A 19,617-nucleotide genomic window follows, 5' to 3' on the forward strand; every position below is an offset into this window, starting at 1 on the left:
CCCTTGTATAAGGCAATGGTCAGGCCACACCTAGAGTACTGTATACAGGCCTGGAGGCCTCATTTCAGGAAGGATGTAGAGCTGCTGGAACGAGTACAGAGAAGGGCAACTAGATTGGTGAATGGGACAAAGGGGTTCTCTTACGAAGAAAGGCTTAAGTTTTGCAAATTACAGTGTCTGGAAACTAGGCACCAGCGGGGTGATCTGATAGAGGTGTACAAAGCCTTGAATGGTTTGAGCATGCTCAATGCTGATGGGATTCTTCCTCTAGCTCAGAAAAATCACCTGAGAGGGCATAAATTCAAATTGAGGAAAGACAGATGTAGGATAGATGTGCGGAAATTTGCCTTTAGCCAGCGGGTGGTTGGTGGGTGGAACAGACTTCCATCCCTTGTCGTGGAAGTTGATAGCCTAAATAAGTTTAAGGCTCAGCTGGACAGGTATTTCGAACGAACAGAGGGGTGAAGTGGAAGTGGTTATTTTTATTTATTTATGTTACTTTTTTTTTTTTTTTTGGCTGATGCTGCATAAGCTTGCTTTCTTGCATCAAATGCCTCTACTAATGCTAATGCTAATGCTAGGAAACACTCTGGTATAGCATCAGCCAAAAAAAACACACCACTATCCCTCATCTGTCCATCCTATCTAATAACACTGGCCAACGTGATTTTTATCTCCACTAGTATATTAGTCATTTGCAATAAATTTTTAAGCATAAATTTTTAAAAAATTCTTAATTTCACTTCACATTACAATATCTACATATATGGACTTTTGTGTTTACTAATGATACAGATATCTTACTATGGTTTAGAGAAATAGATATGTCACTGATCTGTTGTTACCTGCAAATAATAATGTCTACATGTGTTCATAGATGGCAGTAATTTTATGTACAGTGTATCTGAGTATATATTGCATATTGTTTATTTCTTCTGTGCTTTCCCTTAGCATTGTATTAACAATTTTCACTATGTGTGTGGACAGTTTACAACAAAAACCTGGAGGAAGAAAATCCGCAGTATTAGTAAATGTTCATTGGTTGCAAGCCTGGTGATCAGGACAACTTGAGCTTGACGTATGTGCTATGAAAATAAAACACCATAATAACTGAAAAATTAAAGGTATGCACTTGTTCCTGTAGTGTGGCAAGACTCACACAAGTGACATTGACAACTCCAATTTCTGCACGACAGATATTAGGGTTATTCAAAAAGAGCAAGCACAGCATCAAATATTTTGACATATCATCTCCAGTAAGGCCTGTTTCACATAATGAACACTTGTTGATACCTCCAAAATCATAGGATAAAGGAAGCACTGATGAATATAGCAAGGATTCTTCTTGTGTTGTAGACTTTGCTAGAATGTCTACTTCAACAGATTTAAACTGTTAATCACAAAATTATAACATGCTGCACTTAATTAAGCAAGAAGAGTTGTATGACATTTCGTGATTTAAATTTATCCAAAAAGCAAACTCCTGGATTACTTTGTGATAAGTTGATAACATCGATTCCTGATGTTATCAGAAACACCACAAATTGTCTTCAAAATATTTTGTTATGGAAGATGTGTTTCTCTAAAGGCATTATTGATCTTTTGAACAAACTAAAGAATTTCTTTAAGGGTCTTGATAAAAAAACAACGTGGATTCTGCTACCTGAGGGAAGTGGTCTCCAATTTAACAGATACTAAACTGATAGGAATTTTTATTGAGCCTCAAATAAAGAAACTCTCAAAGATAATGTATTTTAAACAAAGCTACAGGAATACTGAACTAGCAGCCTTGCCAATTGTTAAACACAATCCTCAAAATTAAGTTTAAAAGCAATTTTGTTGCACGATAAAAATGCATTCCTATCAGTTCCTCTACTTGTTCTCAATGGGTGCTGCTCTTCGTGGACTAATGTTATTAGTGGAGTCGCACAGGGTTTAGTGTTGGGTCCACTGTTGTTTTGTATATTTATCAATGATATTGATGAAAGTATATCAGACTTAGTATCGAAGTTTTCAAATGATACAAAGGTTGGCAGGGTTGTTAATGACAGTAATGGCAGTGTGTTACTGCAACAGGATCTAGAAAATTTGGGCAGATGGGCTGAGAAGTGGCAAATGAAGTTTAACATTGAAAAATGTAAAGTACCGCATATGGGTAGAAGTAACCCCAGAGAAACATACCAACTGTGTAGTACTACACTTAAGGTGGTAGAAAATGAAAAAGACCTGGGAGTAATTGTGCAGTCAGATATGAAGTTTTCTGAGCAATGCAGACAGGCTGTCAGGGCAGATCATGGGATTTTGTCAGTGATATACAGGAATTTTGCTAGCAGGAAAAAGGAGATGATTATCCCTTTGTATAAGGCAATGGTCAGGCCACGCCTTGAGTACTGCGTGCAGGTATAGAGGCCTCATTTTAGGAAGGATGTAGATTTGCTTGAGCATGTACAGAGAAGGACAACAAGATTGGTGAGGGGAAAGAAGGAATCCTCTTACCAAGAGAGGCTTAAGTTCTGCAAATTGCAGTGGCTGGAGACTAGGCACCTGACAGTGAGCTGATTGAGGTGTATAAGGCCTTGAATGGGTTGAGCACACTGAATTCTGATGGGATCCTTCCACTTGTTCAGATTACAAACCTAAGGGGGCATAAATTTAAATTAAGAAAAGACAGATGTAGAATAGATGTGCAGAAATTTGCATTTAGCCAGCGGGTGGTTAATTGCTGGAACAAACTTCCATATATATATATAACATGATTTTCTTGTATGTATAATAAAGTTTAATTGATAAATTAAACACACAGTAAGACATTACAAACATTAAATACGGTAATAATAAAGTACAACAGACTCTTGATTTACCGGGATTGGATTAACCAGGAAACTTCAAGACTCCAAATTTAAAAAAAAAAAAAAAAAAAACCCAGAAATCATAAAATTCAAGTAATAACTAGAATTAGGTATAAACAGATATTTTGCAAGTCACAAATAAGCAACAAGAACCGGCGTTATAAGTCGTCATTAGGAGATTGGTGTACCTATTATCTTGCAACCTCTGGTGTCTTCACACCTACCGCTCAAAACAAAAAAAAAAAAAAAGAGAGAGAGAGAGAGAGAGAGAGACCAAATGTTTAGTTTGATTTAATGCGTTACGTCAATTGTTGTGTTTCATCACACCAAAAGCAAAAGGACAAATTTTGTTTTATTTATGTCAGGGATGTCAGAATTTTTATTTTTTTTTTTATAGTAAACTTTTTTTTTTGTTTAGAAATCATGAAAATGATGGGTTGTGCTTTCAATTAAACAAAAACCTGAAATTATTCTAAAGTTTGAAAACGGTGAATCTCTAAAGAACCATTATAATGTTGGTGACCAAACTATATGCGACATTGTAAAAAATAAAGGGAAGCATTGTATTGGACATGCGAGTAGTATGTGTTAAGTTTCTCAGTTTTTTTTTTTTTTTTTCTGTGATTAACCGCAGGTAACTGAATCAGTGGATACGGGGGCACAACTGTATTTTAAAATGAATCACACTCATTTTTTAGATTGCACATGTATTATTGTATGATATTTGAAATTGGTCATTCATTAAGGTTTCTAAAATTTCTGTAGATCCTTCAATGGAGGCTTGATAGAGATGTATTTTTGGAGTCAGCAGATCAATTTTCTTTAGGATCTGCAACTTTTACTTTGAGCCTATGAAAAAAAAAAAAAAAAATACATATATATATATATATATATATATATTTTTTTTTTTTTTTAAATTATTATTATTATTATATATTTTATTTATTTTTTGGCCAGTGTAATTTACTCTTTCCTAACTTCATTCAGATTACCCACATCCACAATGCCAAATGGAAGTTCCATTCAAGAATCAATCACTCTCTGACTGAAAGCAAATTTTCACCCGTCTATCCTGATTTGAGTGATTAGTTGAGTGTGGAGGATGATAGACAACAGAAGAATTTGGTAGACTGAAACAGAGAGATTTTAAGCTAGAGGAGATCATAAAGCAGAGTCCAAGTTATTAACTTATGACAAGGAATATCGGAGTGGACACTTGCACAAGTATCACCTTTAAAGTGTAAGAAATCTTAGATCAAATAATTAGGGCTCCTAAGATGAGTAGTGGTTGATGCAACTGATAATTGAGACTCTCAGAAAAATTAAATGGGACTTGGCAGACGTTGCAAAATGGACATTGAGATTGGAACTGAGAACACATATATTTGTGAAACCAGTACTGTAGCTAGAGCTTTTGCCACCCAGGGTGGTCCCTGAGTTTGCCACCCCTCTCAATACACACCAAAAATACTACAAAAAGTCAACGACATATAGGGAAATAAATTAAAACACTATGTTTATTTTTGAAGTAAAACTATAATTCCAACATTCTAAAATGTTATTTTTCTTGCTTTTCTGTTAGCAAAATCATCGATGACATTGTCAAAGTCTATTTCATCACTCAGTTGCTGTTCTATAGACAGTATTGCAAGATTTCTTAAATGCAAGGTGCTCATTGTAGATCTTAGGTAATTCTTAATCAATTTTAATTTAGAAAAACTCCTCTCACAACTAGCAACACTTACAGCAATTGTGAGGAAAATTCGCAGTAGTATTACAATATTTTGAACTGAGTTCTCGAGACTGTATTTTAGAATATACTGCAAAAGTTCAAGGGGACTGCCCTTCCACGTCTCTGTTTCGTTTTGCGTAGCAGCAACAGAAATAAAACTCTGAAGTCTTTTTCTCTCAACAAGGAACTGTTCCTTATTAAAGTCACCGCGATCGTGATTTAGTTGACATTCATATTTATCATTCAATTATTGCTTTATTTTTAAGAATTTGAATTATAGTATGATGTGGAAATGTAATGGTTTTGTTATATTTATATTTTATTTATTTTAGTTGTAAGTATAGTTGTTAAAAACTAATTATTAATTAAGTAATAAAAATCACTAAGTTAACATAAATAAAAGAATTGTCGAAAAATAAAATTGTGCCTCACATGAAAAGTGCTGTCTGGGGCAGACAACCCCCTTCTGGCCCGGCCTAGCTACACCACTGTGTGAAACGAATGTGGAGAGTTTTGGCAGGTTTAGATCTTTTTTGTAGATTAGTTTATTTTGTTAGTTTGACCATTTGTGATGAGGTCAGTAGATAAAGTAAATATGGAGAGCAGGAGTATGTTGCAGGAGGAGCATTAATGAAATTTTTGGTTATGATGTACACACACACACACACACACACAGCAAGAATAAAAACTGTCTGGTCAAAATATTATGACCACCTATCTAATAGTGGGTATATCCTCCTCTTTGCCACCAGTACTGCTGCCACACAACAAGGCATTAACTCTCTCTTACACCTCTGAATGTTGTAGCATGTCATCAGGATTGCATCCCATAGATCTGTGATAGTTTGTGGTGGAGGATCGAAGTACCTTTCCTGTTGATCTGTATAATCCCAGAGATCTTCTTTGGGATTGATATCCAGCAGCTGAGGTACCTCCTAGGTCACTTTCATGTTCAGCAAACCATTCTTGATCAATACCAGCAACGTGGAAGGGCACATTATCCTGCTGGAACAAACCTGTGTCATCCGAGAAGACAGGCACCTTGAAGGGGTGTATCTGATCAGCCACAATAGATGAGTAGTTTTTATCTTTCGAAGTGCAGTCTAGGGAATAAGGTTGCCAAGTGATTCCCAGGAAGACATCCACCCATACCCAAACAATGCCGCCACCTGCCTGTCTGTTGACCTAGGACATCAGAGGGGTTATTCTCTGCAGTTTGTCACTGTATCCTCCTTATGCCATCACATGGCATAGTAAACGTGATTCATAAAAAGCAACTTTTTTCCAGTCATCAGTGGTTCAATGATGCCATTCAGCTGCAGACTTTAAGCACTCTTAGTGATGGGCGACCACGAACTTGGGTAACTTGGCCTGTCACTTACTCTGGCGGCCCAAGCAGAGGATTGGATTGTGGTCTTGATTTAGTCCATGGTCAGCTGTTCCATTGTTTTCCATCTATTGCCTCTTACAAGACAAGCCAGCCTATGTCCATCATGATCATCAATGAGGCATGGGCACCCACCATTGGCCTGGCGATGGCTGCTCTGTCTGTCTGTCCACTGGAATACCATAACTACAGCACTCCACAAATATCCCACAAAATTTAGTTTCTGTAATACTGCCACTCTTCAACCGGTACCCGACAATCATCCCTGTTTCAAAGTCTATCAGATTACATCCCTTGCCGTGTTTATTCAAGCACTCCTTATGGACCGTATGCCATGAACCTTCAACATCACATTTAATTTTTTTCGCTGTAATGTGTGCTGCCAGGCAGGGCGGCGGGGGGGGGGGGGGTACAGCTGATTGCTAAAATATGGGGATTGTCAATATTTTGACTGGACAGTGTGTACCCAACTCCTTATCATAATGTAATCTTGACAATACTCTCCATGCATACAAAACAGAAAAAACTTATCTGAGAAAATATCTAAACCTCTCAAACAGTTTCACATTCATTTCACAAATATATGTGGTCTCAGTTTCAATCTCACTGATGTCCATTTCCGCTTACAGTGTGCCACTTACTTTCTCTAACAGAATCCCAGTTATCAGTTGATTCAACCACTGCTCATATCAGTTATCCTAATTATTTGCTGTGTGATTCCTTTCACTTCAAAGGTGCTACTTGTACATATGTCTGCTTTGATATTCCATGTCACACACTCAGTAATATGGAATCTCCTCTTTTTGATCTTCTTTGGCTAAAACTCTCTCTCTCTACCCCATTCTGTCAAATTTGTCTGTTGCCTCTACAGATTTCCAAATCCACTAATCACTTGGAACTCTTTAACTTCCTTTCTCTGAAACTCTACTTTCTTCAGTCCAACTTTCCTAACAGTAAGGTAATTTTCCTTGGCAATTTTAATGTTCACAACTCCAGCTGGTCGAAATGCTGAGGCTTTTGCAATTAATGATGACCTCACACAGATTGTTCATTTACCTACCAGAATCCAGATAAACCTAACCACACAGCCAACACTCGGTCTTTTTCTAAAAAAAAAAAAAACTTTCTGAGTGCACAGTGAAGGTAAGTGGTCAACTAGACACCTCAGATCACAACTTGGTGATTGTCTGTTCTCCAGTAGAGCTATCTCTCGTGGCCATTCTCAGTCTTGTGTTATTGGGCATTACAAGAATGCAAAATAGGATGATCTGTGATATTTATTTTCTTCTTTTCTTTTCCTTGGTTTGATTACAATTCTGATGTCATTGTTTGCTCAGATCATGTCAGTGAAATTATTCTTGTAGGAATAAAATTCTCTATTCCACACTCCACCTTAAAATCTTATCCTATATGTAAACCTTGGCCTTTCCAATAAATGGAAAGGGCATGGTGAACCAGCTTTTCAATATATTGGCAAAAATTTTCAAAAAGATTTTCACCTGTAGTTGTTGTGTGCATACTCTGTATATCGGCTAAATCTTCAACTGGTAAAAAAATTATCATTAATTTCACGTATGAAGATATGGAGTTGGGTTGCATCATTAGCATCAGTACTGGCATCCAGTGCCACACTAAAATATTTCATTTGTTTTATGTTTTCCAAAAGTTGTTTGAACAAATTCTTTCCAATATCTTCTACTCTTCACATAATTGTTTGTCAAGACAAACTAGTTTCTTGTATTCAATCTATCATGCGAACTCCTCTGACCGTTTGGTCGTCCCGGAGTATAAACAGAAAATTTATTTATTTATAATGTCTTATATAATTGTTCGTTTCTCCAGACAAATTTCTTCCACAACTTTTAACAAATTCACCATCACTGAACAGTTTACTTCCAAAAGCAATCAATTGTGCAACTTGATAACTTTGTTCCCCAAGGTTCGGTTCTTTCCCCCACTCTTTTCCTCTTGTATATCAATGACCTTCTTCCATTGACTGGAAATCCTATCCATAGTTTTGCCGATGATAGCACGTTGCATTCCACTTTCCGCTTTGAAAAACCTTGCCCTGCTCAATCAGCTTCAACTTCTCGAATATCTGCTACCAATTCCTTAAATGCCGATCTCCAGGTAATTCTCCAGTGGGACAAAGACAACTTAGTTGATTTCAAACTTTCTAAAACTCAGTCTTGTCTTATATCTTGCAGAAAGGATTCTTCTGTTCCTATGCTTATCTTTGGTGACACTACAATTTCTAGGCAAAATGATATATCTCTTTTAGGGATTACCCTGACTCCTAATCTCTCTTAGCACAAGCACATTACAAATATTGCTTCCTCTGCATCTAAAAAACTTGGTTTTTTTCTCTTCCGCTCTCGGCATTACTTCCCTTCCAAACAGCTGTTCACTCTCTACAAATTACAAATTCGCTCTACCATGGAATATTTTTCCCACATGTGGGGTGGTGCCCCCAAAACCTCTCTCAAGCTTTTTGATTCCATTCAGAAGAGGGCAGTTAGGTTAATTAATGACCTTTCTAACAGGGTCTCTCCACTCTCTGTCTCATAGATGTACTGTTTCTGCTGCATGCCTTTTCTATAGATACTTCCGTGGGCACTGTTCTTCTGAATTGGCTTCTATAATTCCTGCTCTCTCTTTCAAAACAGTCCAAACACGTGCTGCCACCAGTCAACATCCATTTACTGTCCAACTTTAAACTCACAGAAACAACTTTTCATCTTCCTCGTTTATTCATTCAACTGCCATTTTTCTGGAACAACCTTCCTTCATACGTATTTCCTGAAAATTACAGTCTACAGAAGTTCAAGTCTAATGTCAACAAATATATTCTTTCATCTTGTCAACCTCCAACACAAGCATGGTACTAAGTACTATAGGTTCTAATACCTCTCGTGTTTGGGTTTTCATAAAAAAAAAAAAAAAAAAAAAAAACTAGTACTACTTCTTCCAGTCACTTCTTCTTCCATCACAAAATGTCATGTGATACCACTCACTGATCCCATCCTTCCGCCTAGTTGCAGGCCTTCCTTTTACATCCGTTTTTGGAGTTAGTTTTGTTGTGGTCTCTGTGGCATCAGATAATGTGGTGGTATGCCATTGCCTACCACATGGCCGATTTTGAAAGCGACCTGCTTTAAACATAATAAGAGTCATGTATCCCACGAGATGCTCTTGAGGAGGAAAGGTGACTGCAGCAGAGTGCTGCTTAGTGCAGCAGGCTGATTACAACTGTTTTTTATCTGGTTTCTAGAGATAGTCTATGTATATAAACAGATATATATTATTCGTTAGATTCGCACAAGTAGTTATTATATCTTCCATCAATGAATTTATTCATACGGTGATGCTGTTATCCCCTCTTCTTTCATGTCTAATTAATGTCTAATATTTCCAATTATTTATGTTGAATATATTTTAAAATAATTTTCTCCCAAACCATAAAGCATGCAACGTTTCCTTGTCATAAACATGTTTTCATGTTGATTCACACATTCTTAACCCCCAATGAATACATTTCTTACATTTTAAAATATTTGTTCCTGTATTTAAAATTTACACTCGTTTCATATGGCATTAACCACTGCATAATCTTCTGTATTCTTCGAACGTGCTAACCATTAAACTGTTATTTTAATCTTAGAACCTAAATATTTACCACACAGATATAACATGTGTGTCTAATGAATCCTCTGTACGGTAAGATGTATTTTCAGTTTTTTATGCTTAAACCACCAAATTTTAATATAATTGAGAGCACATTTTAACACAGCCACTACAGGCAGCGCCACCATAGCCACTCAACTGGCACTTACAGCAGATAAATTTCTTGATTGATATGTTTTCAGTGTGTTTTGTTGTTTTCTTAATTTGTTTTGTAACTTTGAACACTTCTTTTTGCAACACTCCTATATATTGATTATAAGATTTATGCTTGGATTTATAGTGTCGTTTTAAATTATATTTTTTAAAAACTGACAGTCTCCTTGCACACCAAATACACTACTTTTTTTGTCGTACTCAATGAAGAAATAGTCTTCAATCCACCTTTGTTTAAAAACACGACACTACAAATCGACTTTCCTCTTTCAGAACATTTTTAAGGATGATTTTTTAATTCGATACAAATTAATAATAATTCAATATAATGAACGTTATATCAAAATAGTAGAGTTTCACAATATGAAAATATTAATATGTACATAACTGTATTTAGCATACATATGGCTGCATTGGACTACATGTACATTTGGTACAGTAGAGCTCAACGCTTGCCCAACGCAGTGGCGCAACTCTCTAAAATGATGTTTTAGTTCACTTTCTGCATGGGCCATAAGTTGGACACCACTGGTTTATAACATTTTCACCATTCTTTATCATAATTATTTCTGTTTATTATCAGCTATTCCTGTTTTATATTCCTGCATTTGAGTCATAATTGTATAGATTTATTTTTAATTTTTTTCCATGAGAATGTGCATATTTATTTACTATTACATTTAATTTTAAAGATGGTATAGAACTTCAATATTTATATGATCTTATATCAAGTAACTTGCTTACTTGATATAAGCTTAAATTATTATAAAATAGATTATAAAACATGCTTATAATTAGATTGTTGTTATTGATTGGTGTTTACACTAGGTTTACTTTAGGTTAAGTTTAAGCTTTACTTTCAGCTTGCATGTTAAAATTAGTTCTTTCATAAATATGTAAAAGTTTACTCATTTGAATATTCACTTCTATTTGTTATACGAAAATAATTTAAACATTTGTTTAAATAATTTAAAGCATTTACTGTTTGTGTTTATATCAGAGTAATGGATCACAATATTGTTTTTCCTCTGAACTGTTCAGACATTTAGAAAGTGGACATTTTATTTTCATTTAGCATATATTTTTGAAGCAGTATCTCAAACTTGTGAATTTTAGCTAGAAAACATGTACCGATGTAAAAATAACAGTGACAGAAGATACAGTGTAGGGGTTTATTCCCAAAACTTAAAAAGTATTAGCTTCTCTTTTTAGTTTCTTTTGGGAAGAAAAAAATAAATAAAAAAAATTTTAAAAAAATATATATATATACATATATATACACACACAAAATCCTGGTTGTAACATCAGCTTTGTTGGCAAAAATAGGTTGGTGAGAGTGACTTGTACCAAGTAAAAATCCTCCTATTGTTAATGTGGTAAAATGTTATATACAATTTGGTATTATATACATGGTAAGAAATGCTATGCTATAGCATTACATTTGAAAGTCTGTGTAATATTTGTTATGTATAATTTTTTCTCCTTTTTTTTTTCCCCCCCTCTTTTGCCTACAGGATCAATATCGAAATGATTGCAATATTGCAGTTCAACTTCTGCAGTGTAAACCGTCAAATTTTGTTGCCCATAAGTTGAGTTCAGTAAGTATATTTTATTTTTATGGTGCTGTTATTCATTAACTTAATGTTAGTGCACTCAGCCTTAGAATTAAATTCCAGAAGTGTCACTTACTCAAATAATGCACTTAATATGTGCCTTAAAACTGAATGTTAAGCAACTCATCAGTCCACAAATAATTATTTTTCTTAGGTATGCAAGAAATCCTCCTTCAGCCAAACTTATTAAATGAAATGAAATGGCCATACTATGTAAAAATGAAAGAATAGCTATTTTAAACATTATGTAAGTAAATAAACATAAAATGTATAATATAATACAGCTGTGGTAGGACTTGCATCTCTATTTTATATAGCACAGGAAGAGAAAAAAACACTGTCTTATGAAAATCAGTGATCTCTCAAATTGTAAGGCTACCAACACAAGTTTCCCCATTTTGCATTACTAATTAATAAACACTTCTCTAAAAAAAAAAAAAAAAAAAAAAGAATGTATGATGTTAATTACTAATAATGTGGTATCAATGCAAGAATGCCTCTTTTGGTGTTGATTGGCACCTTCATCAGTACATTTTTTTAGAGAAGTAGCAGTGCAATGTGGAGAAATTCATGGTGGTAGGCCTTCCAGTTTGAGAGATCATTGCTTTTCATATGTCATTAATGTCTTTTTCACCTATGCTGCAAACATATGTATTGCTGACAAATTTAGAATTGTCAGTTTGTCAGCAATCTGACAATTCTAAATTCATCAACAGTTAAACCATTCATATCTAACAGATTGATGTGATATTCCTCTTCCTTCTAGTGTTTACATAAGGAAAGAAGTCTTTGCTGCTTTCCTTTGTTGTTGTTGTTGTTGTTGTGGTGTTTTCTGGCGCAAGAGCTACTTAGGCCATATTCCGCCTCTTTCCTTTGTACCAATATTGTAATATACACCGAGTGTCCACTGTATTAGGTAACACCTACTTAAAGGAGATCTACTAAGCGAGTAGATCTCCCTTTAACCCTCAGACTGGATTGATCGTGGCATGGACTATATGAGGGGTCGAAGGTGCGCCACAGAGACGGCACGTTCAAAGCCACTTAAATCTTTTGTTTTGTCTACTCTCGACTGAATTGCACGCCTGCAACATCCCTATATATCTCTGTCCAAGACTTCCAAGATGTTCAAGACTTTTTATAATATTCCTTAGCAGATTACAGAAAGTACTATAAAAAAAGTATCTAACCTCTTTTGTGACTTGATTGCAGACTAGTTTATATCTACTGTAGGCTTCTGTATCACCTTATAATTTATATGCATCCCATGTATTTTTGTTGTCTGCCACAAATCAGTTCACCTTATGTCCATTTAGGCCTCTTAGTTGGTATGAAATGCCTCTACAATTACTTACCTGAATGCTTCCCATTTAGAATGTGCTGTTCTTTACAGTTGGTCCTCTGAGAAGAATTTAAAAACTGTCTGAGACACCACCTTTACAAAAACAAAATCCTTTGCCACTGCCACCTGGTGCATGAAAGAGTTGCTGCTAATAATCAGATCATAATTATTGCTTTCTCTAGTTGCCTTTTTAATATGCTGATGCAGAAAATGGTTATCTAATCAATCCTTTTCTGTACACATTGTGCTCCCATATTCAAATTTTGCCTCCCTTATGTGTGAGTGACACTAGGTTTCCAATATCTCTGCAATGTCTGCATTTAATGACTTAACCAGTACTTTAAATTCATCAGATGTATTTTCCATGCTCCTGACATTTAGTGTACATGAAAATAGTTTACATGAACCCTAACATATTTATTAGCTCATTTTTAATATGGAGAAATATAAACTTAATATGTGAAGTCTTATCTTTAAAAACTTTGGGAACTTGACTTATTAGGATGAACAGGATACCAAAGACAAGTGTTTTAATATCAGAAGTATTAAGTAGACAGCAAATGAAAAAAAGGCTATATTTATTCAAGTATTATGCAAAAATCTGGGTATTCTCTTACAGGATTGTCATAGTTTGACTTCTTAGCAATTATTCTTGAAATTTCAGACATTACTTTCATTTAATAAATGTGGCATGGTTTTTGTATTTAGTACGGTATTAATTTTTTTTTTCAAGAGAATTATCAGCCAAACAAAAAAAAAAAAAAAAACTTTATTCACAATAATCTTTACCTTCTAAAGCTGCTTACCCATTATTTAATGCTGCAGTTTTATTAGTACATCATTCAGTAAAATTCCATACCCATTGTTCTCCAAAGGAAAAAAAAAGCAGATATTTCCTAATTAATGTGGTATGCTTGAGAAAAACGGAAATGATCTTGGAGGTTAGAAATTACTTCAGACATTAGCATTAGTAGTGACAAAGTAGTAGCAAGAAAGCAAGCTTATACAGCTTCTGCCAAAAAAAAAAAAAAAAACTTCCCATTTCACCTATCCATATTATCCAAACCTTTGCCCAGTTCTTCCTTGAATCTATTTAAGCAATCAACTTCCACAACAGATGGAAGTTTGTTCCAGCAATCAACCACTTGCTGGCTAAAGGCAAATTTTTGCACATCTATTCTGCAACTGTCCTTCCTCAATTTGAATTTATGCCCCCTCAAGTGTGTAAACTGAGCAAGAGGAAGAATCCCTTAAACATTGAGCTGACTCAAACCATTCAAAGCCTTATATACCTCAGTCAAATCACCTCACAGATGCCTAGTCTCCAGATGCTGCAAATTGCAGAAATTAAGCCTTTCTTTGTAAGAGCACCCCTCACCAATTTTGTTGTCCTTCTGTGTACTCATTCCATCAGCTCTACATCATTCCTAAAATGAGGCCTCCAGACCTGTATACAGCACTCAAGGTGTGGCTTGACCATTGCCACACCTTGAGTACAAAGGGGTAATCACCTCCTTATCCCTGCTGGCAAAGTTTCTATATATATCTGGCAAAAACCCCATGAACTGTCCTACCAGCATATTTTCACTGCTCAGAAAATTTCATGGCTGACTGCACAATTACCTGCAGGTCTTTTCCATTCTCCCCTACCCCCCTGAGTGTAGTACCACACAGTTGATAAGTTACATGGAGTTACTGCTACCCATGTGCAGTTCCTTGCATTTGTCAGTGATAAACTTCAACTATCGTTTCTCAGCCCATTGACCAATTTATCTAGATCTTGTTGCAGTAGCTCACCCTGATGACTGTCGTTAACCACCCTGCCAACCTTTGTATCATCTACAAACTTAGAGATTAAGCCTGATATATATCTGCATCAATATCATTGATAAATATTGAAAACAACAATGGACCCAGCACTGAGCCCTGGGGAATTACACTAATAACATTAGTACATGAAGATCAGTGGCCATTGATAAGCACTCTCTCTCTGTCTTCCCCCACTCAACTATCCTTGTATCTATAGCAGCAACTTTCCCTTAATGCCATACTGCTCCAATTTGTACAGCAGCCTTTTATATTCAACAGTTTCAAAAGCCTTCATGAAATCCAAGTGTATGATGTCAAAATTATTTTTTTCATCCAGTTCTTTTGGGACCACATTGTAGTATATTCAAATTGGTCAGGCAAGATTTTCTCTTAAAAAACCCATGTTGGTCTGAACTATAACTGCAGTCTTGTCTAGATAATCCTGCATTGCTTCTTTAACTAGTGACTCCATTATTTTCCCCAGAACAGAAGTTAAACGAATAGGTCTGTAATTACTTGTGCCACACATTGATGCTCCTTCTGTGAATTAGGGATACATTTGCACATCTCCAGTCCCCTGGATCCAAGGATGCTCATTAGAGCATCCTTGGATCCAGGGGACTGGAGCCAAAATTATTAAATTTTGGCTACGGGTTTGCTTACTTCCTTTCTGCTTCTCTTAATATAACTGGATAGATCCCATCCACCCCAGGTGCCTTTCTTATGTTTAACTTCAACAGTTTCTCCTCCACTTTCCTCTCAGTTATTTCAAAATCATTTAGCTCCCTTCCACTTCCCTACTGAATTCCTTATGTGTGAATGCAAATGCAAAATATTCATTCATTTTGTCAGCTACCTGAACATAATCATTAACAGTCGAACCATTGATAACAAGTGGGCCGAATTGATTGACAAGGCTCTTATCATATACTCCCTCCTATCATGTCTGGGCAGAATTGCTGACACTTTAAATTTAACCCTAACTCGTGACGTTTTTCAGCATTGACGTATACTTGTTAAGTAAGTTCACAGATCTCCTATCCCCCTTGGCAATATGTCCTGTTCCTGATAGCTCTACAAACATCAAATAAACAATACATTTCATAAGGATGTGATTCAGAGGACAACCCCTCCTATGGCACTCCCACTACCTTGAGCCTTTTACTTTGTTGCTCTGGACATTCCAGTAATAACACGCAAAAAAAAAAAAAAAAAAAGCAATACATAGTATATTTTATATTATTCCTGATGCTTTGATATTTTCTAACATTATCCTTTCTTCTTCTCTTAAACTTCGGCAGTTCAGGAGAGGGGGGAAGGGGAAAAATTATTAATTTTTTATAATGAGAGTAAGTGTGTGGAGATGTTTTTTATGCCCAATTTAAAATGTACAGTTCCACATATTATAGATAAAAGGTCAGAGAATGGTATAAGATGGCACTATAATCACATAGTAGTGTTATAGCATAAGCTTAGTGTAGTATAGTGCATAATATAATATTGTCAATTAATCAGTAAATCTATTAATCTTGATAAACTTTATTGTAAATTAAATTGTATTTTTAACTCTATATATATATATAACGACTTAATCGTAACAAATAATTAATACATAACTATAGTGGTACACGTGATACGGAAGTTGTATAAAGGGAACTCGTAGAAAACACTAGATACCGAAAAAATAAATATAGCGTTATAACTGTTTTGGGATATAACTTAAGGATTTAATTTTTGTTTTGAAATTTTATTGAATTAAATCGGAATCATGACTCTGACCAGAGCAGCAAAGCAAAAGGCTCAAGCTAATGGGAGTGCTGTGATTCAGGGGAGAACTGAGGGGGTCAGTTGCCCTCTGAATAACAGTCTTTTAAAATGCACTGTTTGCTTGATGTTTGCGGAGCAGTCGGGTACGGGACATGATACTGTCAAGGGGGATGTCTTTGTGTGTGCACGATGTAAGGAGTGCAAGGAAATCAGGCGACAACTCAGCGTTGTTATGGGCCTTTATGAGAGCTTGAAGGACAGGGTGGATGCCCTCGAAGGAAATAAATTGAGGGGCCCATCAAGCTCTCAGCTGCCCACATCAACGCCAGAGCTTGCACTTGGTCATCAGGCAACACAGAGGCAGCCCCCTAGGCAGAATGCGCTGGTCCCACAGGAACTAGTAGTTGTTGGTGACTCTATTGTCAGGGAAACGGGGAACATGCTTTGTAAAAAGGATAGGCGGAATAGGACCAGGGTATGTCTGCCAGGGGCAAAGGTTGATGATGTTGTAGAGCGGATATCATCTTTTAAGGGCACAAAAGGTGATATAGTTGTACACGTCGGCACTAATGATATTAAGAGTAGGAGACCGGCGGAATTACGTAGCAAGTACAGGTCACTGTTGAAAAAAAGCCGTGAATTAGGGTTGAATTTGAAAGTGTCTGCAATTCTACCCAGACACGATAGGAGGGAGTATATGATGAGAGTCTTGTCGATCAATTCGGCCCTGGAGGGATTGTGCAAGGCTCAAGGGGTAGAATTTTTTTCAGCCTGGACTGTACTTGTTAACAGGAGAGATTGCTTCTACAGGAATGGGATACACTTAAATAGAAAGGGTGCAAGAATTTTTGCTGATGCTGTCGAGGCGGTGTTAGGTGAGTCGGAAAACTGCTAGTTGGGGGGGATACAAGGACTAATAGATTAACAGTAGCCACTGGCAGAGGTGGAAGTGATTCTTGCACTGCTTCTATTGAAATGAGCAGAAGCCTGAAAAACAAGATGCAGGATATTTCAGAGACTGCTGGGAGTCATTGCGGTACAAGTAAACACATGGGTTGTGTTAGGGTAGCTAAGAATAGAAACAGGTGCATGTATACCTGCGTGTACACCAATGCTAGGAGTTTGGTAATAAATTTGATGAATTTGACATCAAAGGCAGATATTGTTGGGATATCAGAGACGTGGTGCCACACAGATATAAGTAATGCGGAACTGGAATTTGGGGAATACAATGTGTATAGAAAGGATAGACAGGACAGAAGGGGAGAAGGGGTTATGCTATTAGTTAAGAAACACATAAAGTCCAAGGAAGTGAAGCCAGTCGACATCGATGGACAGGGCAGTGTCGAGTCAGTTTGGTGTGACATAAGCATAGGGAAATCAAAATTGAGAGTAGGAGTGTGCTATAGGCCTAATGACTCTGATGAGTATAATAAGATATTGTAGAGGGAAATAGAGTGGGCCAGTAAATCAGAGAGTCTTATAATGGGGGATTTTAATTTCCCAGATATTGACTGGAATTTGTGGGTTGGTCACTCGCACACTAGCAAGGCTTTTGTGGATTTATTGGATGATTGTTTTCTACATCAGCACATTCGTGAGGCAACAAGAGGGAGCAATACTCTTGATCTGATTATCAGTAGTGATTCTTCATGCATTAAGAATCTGCAGATAAATGAACCACTAGGTGGCAGTGATCAGTGTGTTGAAGTGGGATTTACTCAAGGAGGTAACTACCATCAGAGGTAAAGGGAAGGGTTTTTGTTTTCGTAAAGGTGACTATGATGGTCTGAGACAGTATTTAAATTCTATACAATGGGACCAACTGATGATGTTACCAACAGCAAACTCAAAATGGGAAGCATTCAAGGAACTAATCTTGGAGGCTACCAGGCTTTACATACCAACTAAGAAATATTGTTCAAGGTTTAGGCCTAAATGGTTGTCAGATGAACTAATGAGACATGTGGCAGAGAAGAAAAATGCATGGGATACATACAAATTAATGGGTGACATGGAAGCCTATGATAGATATACGTTGGTCTGTAACCAAGTCACAAAGGAGATTAGGCAGGCAAAGGCAGACTATGAAAAATCCTTGGCAAAGGATGCAAAGATAAACGGAAAAGAGTTCTTTACATATTTAAACTCAAGAAGGAAAGGGATGAATCAGATTGGTCCACTGGATATTGATGGTTCAACATTTGAGGATCCTGCTCAGGTGGCTAACAATCTAAACGAGTATTTTGCATCTACATTCACGCATGAGGAGTTATTCAGGAAGGAGAATGATGTAGGTAAAGTAAACATTGGCAGTGAGCTGGATGATTTTGTAATAACTGAGAGGAAAGTGGAGGAGAGATTGTTGAGGATAAACATAAAAAAGGCACCTGGGGTGGATGGGATCTATCCAGTTATATTAAAGGAGGCAGCAAAGGAAGTAAGCAAACCCCTAGCCATAATTATGAGAGCTTCTTTGGACTCAGGGGAGGTACCCATAGACTGGAGATGTGCAAATGTAACCCCAATTCACAAAGGAGGATCAAAGGCTGACACAAGTAATTATAGACCTGTTAGTTTAACTTCTGTTCCAGGTAAATTAATGGAGGCACTGGTTAAAGAAGCACTGCAGGATCATCTAGACAAGAATTCAGTTATAGCTGAGATGCAGCATGGTTTTGTTAATGGCAGGTCTTGCCTGACCAGTTTGATTGGATACTATAATGTAGTCACAAAAGAAGGGATTAATATCAAAGTTAATCCCATGCAGGGATTAACTTTGATATTATATATTTGGATCTTAGAAAGGCTTTTGATACTGTTGCACATGGAAGACTGCTGCACAAGTTGGAGCAGTGTGACATTGGAGGCAAATTGCTGCTATGGATAAGGGGATGGTTGAGTGGCAGAAGACAGAGTGGTAATCAATGTTATTAGTGGAGTTCCTCAGGGTTCAGTGTTGGGTCCGTTGTTGTTTTCGCTGTTTATGAATGATATTGATGATGGGATATCAAGTTTAATGTCTAAGTTTGCAGATGATACAAAAGTTGGCAGGGTTGTTAAGGACACTACTGACGCTATGCTGCTGCAACAGGATCTGGAAAGGTTGAACAGATGGGCTGAGAGGTGGCAAATGAAGTTTAACATTGACAAATGTAAAGTACTACATATGGGAAACAGTAACCCCAGAGCAACGTATCAACTCTGCGGTACTACACTGACAGTGGTGGAGAATGAAAAGGACCTGGGGGTAATTGTGCAGGCAGATATGAAGTTCTCTG

The 19,617-nt window shown here is 36.6% G+C and overlaps 1 protein-coding gene across 1 annotated transcript in view; it reads left to right on the plus strand.

Annotated features, from left to right (window-relative positions):
- The window catches only part of LOC150084623 (uncharacterized), a 174,065-nt gene that overhangs the window by 129,088 nt on the left and 25,360 nt on the right, over positions 1-19,617 (plus strand). The window contains exon 7 of the mRNA XM_090375360.1: positions 11,320-11,403. Within this exon, the coding sequence (XP_090231486.1) occupies positions 11,320-11,403 (84 nt within the window). The remainder of the gene's footprint in view (positions 1-11,319; positions 11,404-19,617) is intronic.

Source organism: Mastigoproctus giganteus, chromosome 6 (assembly GCF_048544385.1).
Source record: "Mastigoproctus giganteus isolate SK-2022 chromosome 6, ASM4854438v1, whole genome shotgun sequence".
NCBI lineage: Eukaryota > Metazoa > Arthropoda > Arachnida > Uropygi > Thelyphonidae > Mastigoproctus > Mastigoproctus giganteus.